Source organism: Rhinatrema bivittatum, chromosome 2, assembly GCF_901001135.1.
Source record: "Rhinatrema bivittatum chromosome 2, aRhiBiv1.1, whole genome shotgun sequence".
NCBI lineage: Eukaryota > Metazoa > Chordata > Amphibia > Gymnophiona > Rhinatrematidae > Rhinatrema > Rhinatrema bivittatum.
In genome coordinates, this window is record NC_042616.1 from 39,137,311 (window position 1) to 39,151,512 (window position 14,202).

The 14,202-nt window shown below is 41.6% G+C and overlaps 1 protein-coding gene across 1 annotated transcript in view; it reads right to left on the minus strand.

The window, feature by feature from the left end:
• Positions 1-10: 10 nt before the first annotated feature.
• LOC115083872 (oocyte zinc finger protein XlCOF6-like) overlaps positions 11-14,202 on the minus strand; it is a 43,321-nt gene continuing 29,129 nt past the window's right edge. Inside the window, exon 4 of the mRNA XM_029587923.1 lies at positions 11-12,751. Within this exon, the coding sequence (XP_029443783.1) occupies positions 10,656-12,751 (2,096 nt within the window). The 3' untranslated portion in view covers positions 11-10,655. The remainder of the gene's footprint in view (positions 12,752-14,202) is intronic.

Here is a 14,202-nt window from a genome sequence, read left to right on the forward strand (position 1 = left end):
GTGCTGAGTGTGAAAGGGCTTGTGCTTATTGATTTATTATTTATTTCACATATGTCTATGCTGTCTATTCAAGGCGCTAGGTGGTTTACAATATTAACATGCACAAAATATAAAACATGAAGTAAAACAAAATACAAACAGACATCAAATGCTGCTCATGCATAGGATATAAAAATACAGAATAAAATGATAAAATACAAGCAGACATAAAATGCTGTTCTGTGCAAAGCAAATTGAATGAACTCCCTGACAGATTACTATCCAGACTTTTGTTGTGCAACATTACACAAGCTGTCTCTATACATCAAATGCCAGTCTAACCAAATGTGTCTTTAGCATCTTTTGGAAAGTCTGTGCACCTTCGGTCATTCATAAAGCTAAAGGTAATGAATTCCATAGCATGGGACTGGCAACAAAGAAAAGTCTGTCTCTTGATTCAACAAACTGCACCTGGAGAATTGAGGGTATGTCTAGCAGTCACCTTTGAAATGAACAAAGTGCTGGGGTTGGGTTGTAAATGTGCAGTTGCTGGTTAAATCCATGGTACTGAGTCAATCTTTTGCATTTTATGAATGAGCAAGACCACCTTAAACTTAATACATTCAATAACTGGCAACCAGAGAAACTCACCACTGACTGGAGAAATATGCACCCAGATCAGAAATAAGTCTCGCTGCAGAGTTATGTAGTACTTGAAGGACTCGTAGGCCATATTGAGGTTGCAGTAGTCCAAAGCTGGAAAACCCATTGCTTACACTACAGAACAAAAATCTGTTGCTCCCAGCATAGAGTGCAGAAGTTTTAACCTATTTTAATGTTTGCTTTGAGAGTGCATATTAAGTTAGAATCTAGCTTAACACCTAAGTCTTAAGTTGGGTAAGAACATAAGAAAATGCCATACTGGGTCAGACAAAGGGTCCATCAAGCCCAGCATCCTGTTTCCAACAGAGGCCAAACCAGGCCACAAGAACAACTGGAATTAATTAACCTTGAAACCAAAATGAAGGGGGCACAATCCATTTATCATTCCTTTGCAGCATCATTCATGACTTTGGTCTTTTTCAGGTTCAGAGCTAGCATATTAGGTCAACCAATGACACACAGCAGATAAAGAGATAGAAGTCTTTTCAAGTATAGCAGCCCGCATTAAAGATACCAGAATGAAAACCTGAATGTCATCACCATAGAGTATCCCAAACAGATCCCGGCAAGATGTTGTTGTGGGTGTGGACCCTTGGTCCGAGGTGAAGTTATTTGACCTGCGAGGTGGAGCCCTGCAGGTCCCCTTTGTCGGCTGGTGGAGTCGGATGAGGTAGGGGCCCTGCTGGAGCTTCGCCAATACCAGCCATGTTCCCCTCGGATTGAGCCTTTGGGTGCAGGGACCAGCACCAGGTCTTAGGTGGGAGCCTCTGCTGATGGTCAGAAGATCCATTGAAGAGGCTGGGATGTACAAGTGAAGTCAGAGGCAGGCTCGGGTTAATGGCAGGCGGTGTTCAGGGATGTCCAGGAGGCAAGCAGAGGTCAGAGGCAGGCGGAGATCAAGAAAGTCAGGCCAAATCAATACTGGATATCTGTCCATGGGAAAGGCAAGAGAAGCAAGGCAGGAAGACGAGGAGAAACACAGGAGGCAAGACACACTAAAGAGCTGAAGACTGACCACGGGAACTAATCAATGAGACATGGACCACAAGAACTGAAGAATGAAGACCAAGAACTGAAGACAGGAATGCAGGAACTAGAGAATGCAGGCAGGGAAAGCGGAGGCAACTCACACTACAAGGACTATAGGAGATCTGTTGTTGATGTGAGGGGGATATGTATAAGAGGCCTTCATTATGGAGTGCTACTGAAGCTTCTTTTTTTTTTAATTCTTTATTTCTCATTTTCAAAGATACAAACATATAAAATAAGTTTGCATTTGAAATACATGAATTGGGTTACATTTAGACAGGAAAAATCCATATTGCTTCTAGTAATAACAAACATAAATCTATAAATGAAAAACCCAATATCATTTAGTATTAAACATAAATGAGAGCGTGTTGCACGATAAAGAAAAACCAGTAGGGAGTTATGAATCATAGAAATTGCATTTTAATAAGGGCCTACTTCATAATACCTGCTACTATTCCATTCACATTAACTCGAGATAGGGGAAGAAGATGGAATTTTTCTCTGTTCTAGGACTGTAGGAGACCTGTTGTTGAGGTGAGGGGGATATGTATAAGAGGCCTTCATTATGGAGTGCTACTGAATCTTCTTGAATCTGGCGGTCCATGTAGCAAGACTGTGGACCGCTGCACTTATCTGCAGTTCCAACACAGCCAACCGCTGTGCTGCAGCAGGCCTGACACTGCCCGCGGCAAGACGCCACCAACCTAACTGGATGCTGTCTCTAGGGCCATATGTGCTTTCCTCATTTAAAGGGCCCATGGCGAGAAATTTCCCGCAGCTCCCTCTGATGATGTCATGGCCTCCAGCCCATTAAAGGGCCCTGCTCCAGTCCACCCATTCCATGGCAATAGGCCAACTACCAGTTTGGTAGTGCAAGTTGCCTCTGTGTGTCCCTGTGTACCTGATTGCTCCTTCGTTCCTGTGTTCCTGGTCCCTGTCTTGTCAAGTGCTGGTCCGTGTTCCTGAGTTCCTTGTCTTTGGTTCTTCAGTGCCTTCTTGTGGTCAGTCTTCAGTTCCTTGTCTTCAAGTTGTCAGCCTTCAGTGTCCTCCTCTGCCCATCTGTGTTGTTTCTTGCCTCCCTGCCTGCCTCTCCACTTTATGTTCCCCTTGAATAGATCTCTGGTTTTGACTTTGGCTTGCTACTTGTCTCTGATTGAACTCTGCCTGCCATTGACCACTACTGGACCCCAACTCTGATTGAACCCCGCCTCTCCTGACCACTGCCCATTGCCGACTCTGCCTAAATTCAGCCTGCCCCGGGCCCTGGCCTGTGATTCATCTACCTCGATGGAGCTTCACCTCTACAGCAGAGGCCCGTGCCTAAGTCTTGCTGGCCCCAGCACCCGAGAGCTCAACCTAAGAGGAATGAGAGCTGATATAGGTGAAGCTCCAGTTGGGCCTCTGCCACATCCAGCTCCGCCAGCTGACGGCGAGGACCTGTAGAGCTCCTCCCTGCAGGTTGTGCCAACTCTATCTTGGCCCAATGGTCTACACCCGCAACAGCTTTTTTCCACCGCAGGCCCTTTCAATGAGGGGTTGTCGGGCACGTGCGTGCCTAAGGAGGGCCTGGGAAGTGTATTGGTGACATCTTGCCACAAAGACTGTTGGGGAGGTCTGCCATGCCGGAGAACGGCGTCCTGCCTCGCTGGAGGAGAGAGCGGCCTGGTGGCATCTGGGAGGCAGTGTAGGGGCCCAGCCCAATGAGTGAGTGTGGCGGTTTGTGGGGGGGGGGGGGGGGGGGTACCCACGGACTGCCAAATGCAACAGAAGTTTGTATAATGGAGTCATACAAATGTTGAAAAGAGTGTCAGATAATGTTGAGCCCTGTAGGACACCTGTTTTTAATGCCTGCCAAGAAGAATGTTCCAATGACAAAAAAAACCCTCTAAGAGGAAAACCAATCAAGGGCCGCATTTCCAAAACCACACTCCTTCACCTGGTTTAATAGGATGGTATGATTTATGGTGTTGAATGCCGCTGAGCCATTGAGACACACCAACACATAACTCAGACTGTTATCATAGCTGTGTCTGGTTATATCAATAGGCAGTAATGTGTGGCAAGCAATATACTGATCAATATATGTTAATAAAAACATAGACAATTAAGCCAAAATGTAACAATGAGGGCCCGACACGGCCGTGTTTTGCATCAGGGCTATGTCAGGGGGACCAAACCTTCCATATATCTATAAATGCAAAACACTTGATTAGAATATTGAGCAGGTAGGCGAGCAATGGTCATTTAAATATTTTAAACAAACTGAGAGGGGAAGAAAACCAGGGAAACCCAGATAAACATATGGATTGAATATATAAATGAGACATATAGATATAAATTGAAAGACAAGTATAAAGGAAACCAGATTTGCAAACAACAAAGCAGGCAGATTGGACCGGACATACCTCAATGAGTGGAATGTCTTAATGTAGGTGAACAAAAGCAGGAATGTGTATGTCCTAAACATAATGAAAATGAATAAAGTTAAAGATAAAAATAATAGTAAAAAAATGAATGATAACTATAAGGTAATCCAAAAGGCACCAAAGAAAGTACGAACACAGTGTCAAAAAACAAAGACTTAATTCTGAGACGACAGAGTGTAGAAGTTGAAGCTAAAAACTCTTGTACATCAATTGTAAGAGACCACTGACCATCTTAAAATATTGAGAAAGGGGGAAAAAATGAACAAAAGGACTTAAACATGGAATATTATTATGAAGAAATATATAATGAATGAGAATAAGAAGTAGAGTACCTGAAGTGTTACACAGCACCTAGACAGCCATGTCTAGAGTGTAAGGTATTGTTATGATAGGATGACTGCGGAGCCGAAGTTATAGGAGCTCCGGAGGGACCCACCGCGGGCCAGGAAAGGTTGTGATCATATTTCCTTGTGTTCGTCAGGAGGCGAGCTGCCGATTTTGCAGGAGTTGCATGGGACGGATTGATGAAGAACGAAGCCCCAGAAGGAGGGCATTGCAAGTCTAGCTTGGACATCAGACGAGCTTGAAGAACTGTTTGAAAGTCACCACTATGGAGCAAAGGTTTCAATTTTTTTAATGTCTGCAGTTTATAAAAACCATCTTTAACTGTGGCTCTTATAAAAGTCTTCAAATTAAGTTCGCTGTCCAATGTACAGCCAAGGTCCCTGACTTCCTGGCTAATATTATGAGAAGGATGGCTCATGCTGATGTCCGTTAGGATCTTATCTAAGATGAGAAGGATTTCGGTTTTGGAATTGTTAACGGAGAGAGACATTTGAGTGAGTAATTGTTTTATGGAATTAAACTAGATATCCCAGAGTTTCAACATTTTCTGCAAGGAATCTTTAATGGGTAAGAGAATTTGGACATCGTCCGCATAAATAAAGTGGACTAGTCCTAAGCTGGCCAAAAGTTTACACGGGGGGGGCGATGTAAAATGTTAAAAAGTGTGGGCGATAGAAAAGGAGCCCTGTGGGACCCCTGAGGGAAGATTAACTGTCTCGGATTCAATTGGACCTATTTTGACCCTAAAAGATCTGTTTGTAAGATAAGATGTGAACCAAGCAAGGGTTGCTTCTGTTAGGCCAATTTCTCCAAGTCTTAAAATCATAGAATCGTGATTAATGGTGTCAAAGGCCGCCGATACGTCAAGTAAAATTAGTAAATAGGAATTCCCGTAATCAAGGCCTTTTAATATAATGTCTGAAAGAGAGATGAGTAGAGTTTCGGTGTTATGAAATTTCCTGTGATGGGAAAAGCAGGTGATTATTGTCCAAATGGTCCATTAGTTGTTGATTTACAACCTTTTCTGGAAGTTTTGCTAGGAAAGGAAGCATGGAGATGGGCTAAAAAAATGGCAAGGTTGTCAGAATCTAGTTGGGGTTTCTTAAGTATGGGATTGACTACCACGCATTTTAATGAGTCCGGAAAAATACCTTCTTCTAAAGAAATATTAATGATATCTGCTAAAGGTTGAGCTACAATGTCAGGCGCAGACTGAAATGATTTTATTGAAATAGTATCTTGAGGATGAGCTGCAGGATTCATCTTTTTAAGAATATTAGCAATTTCTAATGATGATACTGTGTCAAAGGTAGACCGGCTGTTGGATGGATTGGAAGGAAGTGATATGGCTTGTGTAGGCGAGGAGGCTAAATTATTTAGTATGCACTGAATTTTATCGATAAAAAAGGGGACAAATTCGTTCGTTTTTTCTTTTAAATTTTCCAGAGACGGCGAAGAAAATTTAGCCTTGGTGAGCTCCAAAACATAGGCAAACAAAATTCTGGGGTTGAAGTGAAAGTTGTGAATTTTCTCTGAGTAGAAGTCCCGTTTGGCTAAATTAAATATGGATCTATACTTATGGAGGGCTGCTCTATAGTGTACAAGCGATGTAGAATTGTGATGTTTACGCCAGAGTCTTTCCAAACGGCGCAAGCCCTGTTTAAGAAGAACCAGGGGGCGCAAGCCCTGTTTAAGAAGAACCAAGGGGCTTTAAATTTCGCGTAAGGACAAATCCACTTCCTTAGAGTAGGACAGAGGGTTTTGACTAAATCTGACATGATTTGATCCCAGGAATTAACGGCGGTCGAGGTACTAGAAATGTCAAGATCGACGAGAGCATCTGGCAGGTTAGAAAAAACCTGCCAGATGGGGCTAGCTAGGTTAGATTTAGCGCTCGGGGTGGAGAGAGGAAAAGGGAGGAAGGTTAGGTAGGTGGGTAGGGAAGTTCCCTCCCAGTTCGCTCCTTAATTGGAGCAGACTGGGAGGAAACTGGGAAGAAACCCAATCCTTTCACCACACGTAATTTAAAAAATCTCCTCCCCCCTGCCGCAGAGGCCACCCACCCATACATGATCATGCAGACATAAATATCTGGCGCGCATGTACATGCGGGAAATGTATTTTATAACATGCGCGTGCCGTGTGCATGTTATAAAATCGGCATATCCATGTGCACGTGCTGGGAACCATGTGTACATGGATGTGTGCATGCGCCTCTTAAAATCGACCCTTAAATTTCTTGGGTTTTTTTTAAACAATTAATTTTCTTCACAGGTTGGTTATCTTTTAATAGATGAAATGGACCTTCATACCACCCTTATGTAAGGCTCAATTTCAAACCTGGGGTCACCTATAATCACTGGTCCAAGAATTCCATGTTTATTTAGACTATTTTTCAATTATTGCACATAAAATTTAAAATTACTTTCCTTGTGAATCATTCTGCTGTCCAATATGATCTTTTGTTTTTTTCTCGCTGCTTCTGAGGCCTGTCCTGTGTAATACTTCTGCAGTTTGTCCCACAAATATCTCTCTTTGATGGTGGTGTAACCCATTTCACCCTCACCCCATGACCCCTGCTTTCCTTTGAAGTTTGGGAATGAAGATGCCCACTGCACTGCAGGACAAGGGATGCTGAAGAGTTAGGCACTGAAGCCATGGAGACCAAATTTAACATGAGCAAAAAAGGACTAACAAAATCATCAGACTTTTTTTCTCTTAACTTTTCAACTGTTTTGGCTACAAGTGGGATCTGAGGTGAATGCACAGAGAAGCCCTTGATTCCATAGGATGGAAAAAGCATCTGGCACTAGACTGTTCCTTGCTGGTCTCTTGGAGCAGTAGATGTAGACCGTTATTCAGTAGTGTGCAAAGAGATCTATTTGTGGAGTGCCCCAATGCTGAAGACATTGCTGTGCTAAATGATCATCCAATGTAATGAAAGTTGGAAACTTAGTACAACCGCTATCTGGATTTTTGTTTCCAAGTTAATAGACAGCTATCAGAAACATCTTTTGGGAAATTCTCTATTTGACAAAGACTGAGAGCCTATTCCTTCTTGTTTTTTTGATATAGAACATCACTATTTGCTTGTCTGTTTCAATCAACACTACTTATCCCAGGGACTGAATATACTTAAAAGCACTGTAGAATGCTCTCAGCAAGAGATGATTTATGTGGTGTAATCCTGCCTGTGAAGATAAAGTTCCTTGAGAACAAAGGTTGTTTAAATGATTTTCCCATTCCAGGTTGGAAGCATATGTACTTATAATTTCAAAATGAGTTTGGTGAAAAAACGTGTCTCTCAGATTCGAAGAGTCCAGCCATCATGCCAGAGCATGGATGAGAGCGTTGGATACATTCATTTTGTGCAAAAGTGGTTGTAAGCACTGGTTCCATGAAAATGTCATGTACCAGTGAACCTGTCTCATGTAAAGATGTGCAAAAGGAGCCGCTCCCAGGTAACCCAACATTTTCATGAAGAAATGGGCAGAAACTTCTTTCTATTGTGATGCAATCGTGTTTCCACTGCTGAGGAAGGCGTCACCTTGTGTGGGATCCAGGCGGGTTCCTCTCAAGGCTATCATGTAAGTAGACTCAATGTTTGATTTTTGGAATCGATAATGTATCATAAGGATTGAAGGGTGTGCAGTGTACGGAATGAGCTTCCCAAAGGGTACAGCTTGATGTGAGCCAGTCTGAATATGGAAAAACAAATATTGTGCCTTGCAAAAGTCCTCATATCATTAGATATTATCCACATTGTCTAAAAAGCATAAGTCAAAATGCATCAATGTAGGCAACACAATCGACTCCACATCCACACTGCAAAAGATTGACGGGGAGGTAGGAGATAAATGCTGAAAGGGGAGAGGTGAAGAGAGGGTGAAAGCTGGTGGCTGGGGTTGACAACTGACCCCAGATTTTCAGAACAGGCTGATCCAGTCCTGATTTTATCCCATTGCATGCAGCGTCTTGTGGGTTTGTTTTTTTCTGTTGTGTTCCCTAAGAGAAACAAGACTCTGAATCAGTAAACCCAAGCAGTTATAGTAACACCAGGGTGGGATCGGCCTGTCCTGAAAATCTGGAGCCAGGTGGCAACCCTACTGCTGGTGCGAGATGGAGATGGTAGGAGAGGATAAATGTTGGGGAGGATGGGATGACTGGGGGTGTGTGTAAGAGGGGGTTAATGTTTGGGGAAAGGAAGAGCGTTGAATGGAGGGTAAAGCACAAGAGGGGGAAGTAAATGCAGTTTCCTCTTCCATCTTCATGAAATCAGCAATGCAATCTTGGGCCATCTGAAATGATAAAGAGGAGGAAGAGGAGGAGTGCAGGGGCACAACGCATGGGAAAGGGTAAAAAACAGCAAGCTGTAATGGGGTGGAAAAGAAAACTGGGGGGTGAAGGGTCTGTGTGAAAGAAAGAGGTGGTGATGGGGCTAAGGATCTTTACTTTCTCCATATGATCCGCAGAACAGTCGCTGTGTACTGACCCCTCCAACAGCAATGCTGTTCTTGTCTTTTCTCCTTCAATATAAGATCCAGTTTTCTAGCATCAATCTTTCTATTGGAATAAGAATGTCCCAAGCGAGCACCACATCTTTGTTCTCTTTTACAGATTTGGGGTTGTGTTCCCAGTGCTTTCTGGCACATCAGAGTTATAACGTTTACACAGTTTCCAATGAATAAGCCGTGCCACCTTGTTGTGCCTTTCTATGTTCGGGCCTTCTGACATCAGTACCTCACATCCGGTCCCGTGCGTTCCCTGTTCTGTTCCACAGAATCTGCATTTGTCCGTTTTACCACTCTTTTCTATGCTGGCTGTGAACCGTCTTCTCCAAGGTGCAATTATCTCCTGTGCTGCAATTAACAATGTTTCATCTATAGGTCTGCATTCACCTCTCCTTTACCACTGCTGTGCCAAATCTTGATCCATGTGTGGCTTCTCTGTATGTTCCACTGTATTTATGCTTTTGCCAGTTAACTTTCCTTGTTTGATGATCTAATTCTTTAAAGTTTTTTTTTCCTATTATGCTAATTCTGTAGCTTCTTTTCTTCCAGGTGTTGTTAGATTTTCAGTCATTCTCTCTAGTTCTCCAGAACTGTCCAACCTTAAGGACTGAGACTGAAGATGTTTGCTCACTGCAAAAGTACTGTATTTGAGCATTTAGATCTGTAGATGTCATGAAGTAATCCTGTTATTGTAGCTCTATAGGTGTAATCAATTTCAATAAGACCCATCAAACCCTCAGCTGTAGGAATGTACAATCTTGCCATGCACAAGTTCTTATAGATTACCTGAGCTTTCTTGTTTTTACAGCAAATTCTTCCAAGATATTTATGGGGCCAGACTACTATTCCACAGCTGATTGATAATCAGCTTGAAATTGCTGCACTAACAGCATATATCATATTATATACTGTCAAGGCACTTTTCCATATCAGCTTCATTATTTTATACTATTTTTTATTGATCTTTTCTCTTATTACTTTATGCCAAAAAATTTTCACCTTTCACTTCTCCTACATATTTATATGCACCTTCCTGCTCCAGTTCCTTTATATTGCAATCTTCAGCTTGGGAGATGATTACAGTTTTGTTTAATTTCCTCTAATTAAAGCCACCTTAGCATATTTGTCCAGGCCAAATGTCATCCTGATATCAACTGAGAAACTCTTCACTAATCTGCTAAGTGACCATCACAGAGTTGTACAGTTTCAAGTAATCTACAAATAGCAGGTGAGATATCATCAGTAGGGGACTGGTAGCTCGAGGAATAAGATTAATTCCATAACCTAAGAAGCTAATTAGAATACTCAGTAGATATAATGCCAGACAAAACAAAAGTGGCGAGACAGAAGCTCCCTGAAATATTCCTTTCTGTATCTTAATGTTAGGTATGATGAATTGTCCATCTTCATAATTCAGATGGCGTGAAGTCTTCCACATTTTCATGGTGAACCTGATGTATTCCATCGAATTCACATTAAGCATTTCAATGCAATTTATTATCCATGAGTGTGGGATGCTAACAAAGGTTTATAGTCAGTCCATGCTATACTAATGTTGCACTTATCTATACAGCTGGTTATAATGGCTCTATTCAGCATCAAATGTTTGGTTCCATATGCTCCTCTTTTGTTACTCTTCTGCTTTCTTGCCTAGATAATATTAGAGTTAATGTGATCATATATTCTATATGTGTCTATTTCAGTGAACAGCTATGTGCATTCTCTGGTGCCTTGTGAGGTCTCTCTTTTCTGTGAATGTTTTACCACACTTCATACACATGAATGGTTTTACTCCTGTGTGGATCCTCTGATGCCTTGTGAGCTCTGCCTTTTCCTTGAATCCTTTACCACACTCAGAACATTTAAATGGATTCTCCCCTGTGTGGATTCTCTGATGCCGCTTAAGGTGTGAATTGTAACTGAATCTCTTACCACATTCAGTACATGGAAATGGTTTCTCCCCAGTGTGGATTCTCTGATGGCACACAAGCTGTACCTTCTGACTAAAGCTCTTACCACACTCAGAACATTTGTATGGTTTTTCTCCTGTGTGGATTCTCTGATGGCTTGTGAGATGTGCCTTAAAAATGAAGCTCTTACCACACTCAGTACATGTATATGGTTTCTCTCCTGTATGGATCATCTGGTGGCTTGAAAGATCCCCTTTCAAACTGAAGCTCTTACCACACTCGGAACACATAAATGGTTTCACACCTGTGTGGATTCTCTGGTGATTTGCAAGGGCTGACGTATGATTGAAACTCTTACCACACTCAGAACATATGTATGGTTTTTCACCTGTGTGGATTCTCTCATGGTTTGTGAGATGTGACTTAAAAAGGAAGCTCTTACCACACTCAGTACATGCATATCGTTTCTCTCCTGTGTGGATTCTCTGGTGGCTTGTGAGTTGTGACTTAAAAATAAAGCTCTTACCACACTCAGTACATGTATATGGTTTCTCTCCTGTGTGGATCCTCTGATGGTTTGCAAGTGTTGACTTATAGCTGAAACTTTTACCACACTCAGAACATGGGAATAGTTTCTCTTCTCTATGACTTTTCTGGTGGTATTCAAGGTTTGTTTTCTGAATGAAACTCTTACTACATTCAGTATATGTAAGCTTTATCTTTCTGGTGGGGTTGCATTGATGAGATGCAAGTCCTTCTATATGACTGAAATTTTTTCCAGACTTGGAACACATAATTAGTTTCTCTCCAGTATGGAGTCGCTGGTGGTATTCAAGGGTTTTCTTGTGAATGAAAGTCTTACCACATTCAGAACATGCAATTGGTTTATCTCGTATGTGGACTCTCTGGTGGTGGGTAAGGGCATTCTTACACCTAAAACCCTTACCACAGTCAGAACAGGGACATGGTTCCTCTCCTATGTGGCTTCTCCGATGGCATGAAAGGCTTTTTTTATAGCTGAAGCTCTTACCACATGCAATACACATAAATGGTTTCACTCCCCTGTGGATTCTCTTGTGATATGCAAGGATTTTTTTATGACTAAAACACTTACCACACTCAAAACATGTGAATGGTTCTTCTCCTTTGTGGGTTAACTGGTGTCTTGTAAGCTGTACCTTCAAACTGAAACTTTTACCACGCTGCGTACATATAAATAATTTCTCACCTGTGGGAGGGTTCTGCTGGCGTTTGAGCCAGGTCCTCACTCTAGTGTTTTTAAGCCATACAATTTTACTTGTATTTGCTTTTCTTTTCTGATATTTTTTGAGGTTTGGTTCATAAATATAACCTGTACTATATTCCTTATTTGTACACAGTCTCTGCCCTTTGATGATTTTATGATGGTACAATAGGTCGCTCTTCTGACTGAAACCTTTCCCAGCATTAGAACATGTTAAAGGTACCGCTCCTGTATGTGTTTTCTCTTGATCCTGTTTTCCCTTCTGCCTGAAGATTTTCCCACAGTTTGTAGATATAGATGGCTTCTTTTCCATGGGAGACTGGTGCTGTGATTTCAGAACTACAGGAGCTATGAACCATATCTGACATAAATCACATAAACATCTTTGTTCGGGTGGCTGGATTTTCTGGTTTTCCCCTCTGTGTGTGATATTTCGGGCACTTTGCTCACAGAGAGATGAGGATTGTGCTAAATTTCTTTTCATCGTTTTTGAGATGGATTGATGCCTACACTTTTTCTCCCACTCAGAACAGGAATAAGTATTCTTTTCATCACTTTCTGTTGACATCTTGTTCTCTTCTGCATTGTCCCTGAGCTCTGACTGATGTGTTCCTGCATTATATTTGCTGGGATCATCTTTTTCTAGATAAAAAGTAAACATTGGGCATTAATATAGGTTAGGTAAAGTTCAATGATTTCTATAATACATTAGCATTTATTTTTTCTTGTTCTGTTTCTGCTATTCTCCTGAAGAAGGAACAGCAGAAAAGGGTTGCAAGCCTATTACCATAACATTACCCAGTAACATTATCAGGTCCTGTTGTGTGTGAATGAAAAATAATAGTTGTGCATCCTGTAGCTGCCCCTGGAGACCATGGAGGTCAATATTCAAAGCTATGTCTACAGATACAATTTAAACTGGCAAAACTGTTCTCTTTAAATTAACCTCCCTCATTGTGGCTAAAATGTTACATTTAGAGCAGGGGTGGGCACTTCCGGTCCTCGAGGGCCACAAACCAGTCTGGTTTTCAGGATATCCCTAATGAATATGCATGAGAGAGATTTGCATGCACTCTGCCTCAGTTGTATGCAAATCTATGTCATGCATATTCATTAGGATATCCTAAAACCTCGACAGGTTTGTGGCCCTCGAGGACTGGAATTGCCCACTCCTGATTTAGAGGATCTGTTCCCAAGAATATGTTCAGGGGATAGGGAGGAGGAAGGATGGGGACAGATTCAATTTTCATATTTTGCATGTATAAACCACCTGCAGACTGTCCCATTGTGGACAATGTGAATATTTTCCCCCCATGTTGCAAAGTAACATAGTCATGGTGAAGGAATAATTGGGGCACACAAGTGATGGAAGTAATAGAATCCCATAACTGAAGACAATAATTACAGTAGCAATTCCACAGAAATGTATAAACTCATAAAAAAACAATGAAACTGAAGACATTAACCTTATAATGAATTACATAAATACATTCTAAACAAACGTTTTTAAAGGATACCTTAAAAATCAATCCAACATGGCCATGATACAGTTAAAGGCCTGCTTTATGTTAAAAAAACAGAACAATAAATGGTTTTCACTCTCTGTTATGTATGTGTGAGCATCCACAGATTATCATCACTTGTATAGTGCATACAAAAGACCTACAGTGCTGTTCTGAAAACCAAGAATGGACAGTCCCTACCCCTTGGAGCTTACCATCTAGTCAAAACAGAGAGACAGGATACAAAAAAAAAAGAGATTTAGATTAACACAGCAAGGCCAGAGCTAATCTAAGGAGATCAGATTAAACTGAAGAGTGGAAACTTTAAACTGGCTGACAGCAAATTCAATGCTTAGGGTTTGGAAACGTTTCCAGGAAACACCGGTCTTGGGAGGGATGGAAGAGAGACGCAGCTTTACTTCAGTCACCACTTCAGGTGAATGATAAATTCGATTTCTGACTTATCTCTGCCACAGACGAAAGCTGTAAAAGAAAAGCTGAACAAGGAGGGGTGGGGTGGGGAGCAACCTAGGCCAAATTTGGGTTTCAAAGTTAAAAATTTGCCAGTAAATTATATTGTTGTTCCTTTTT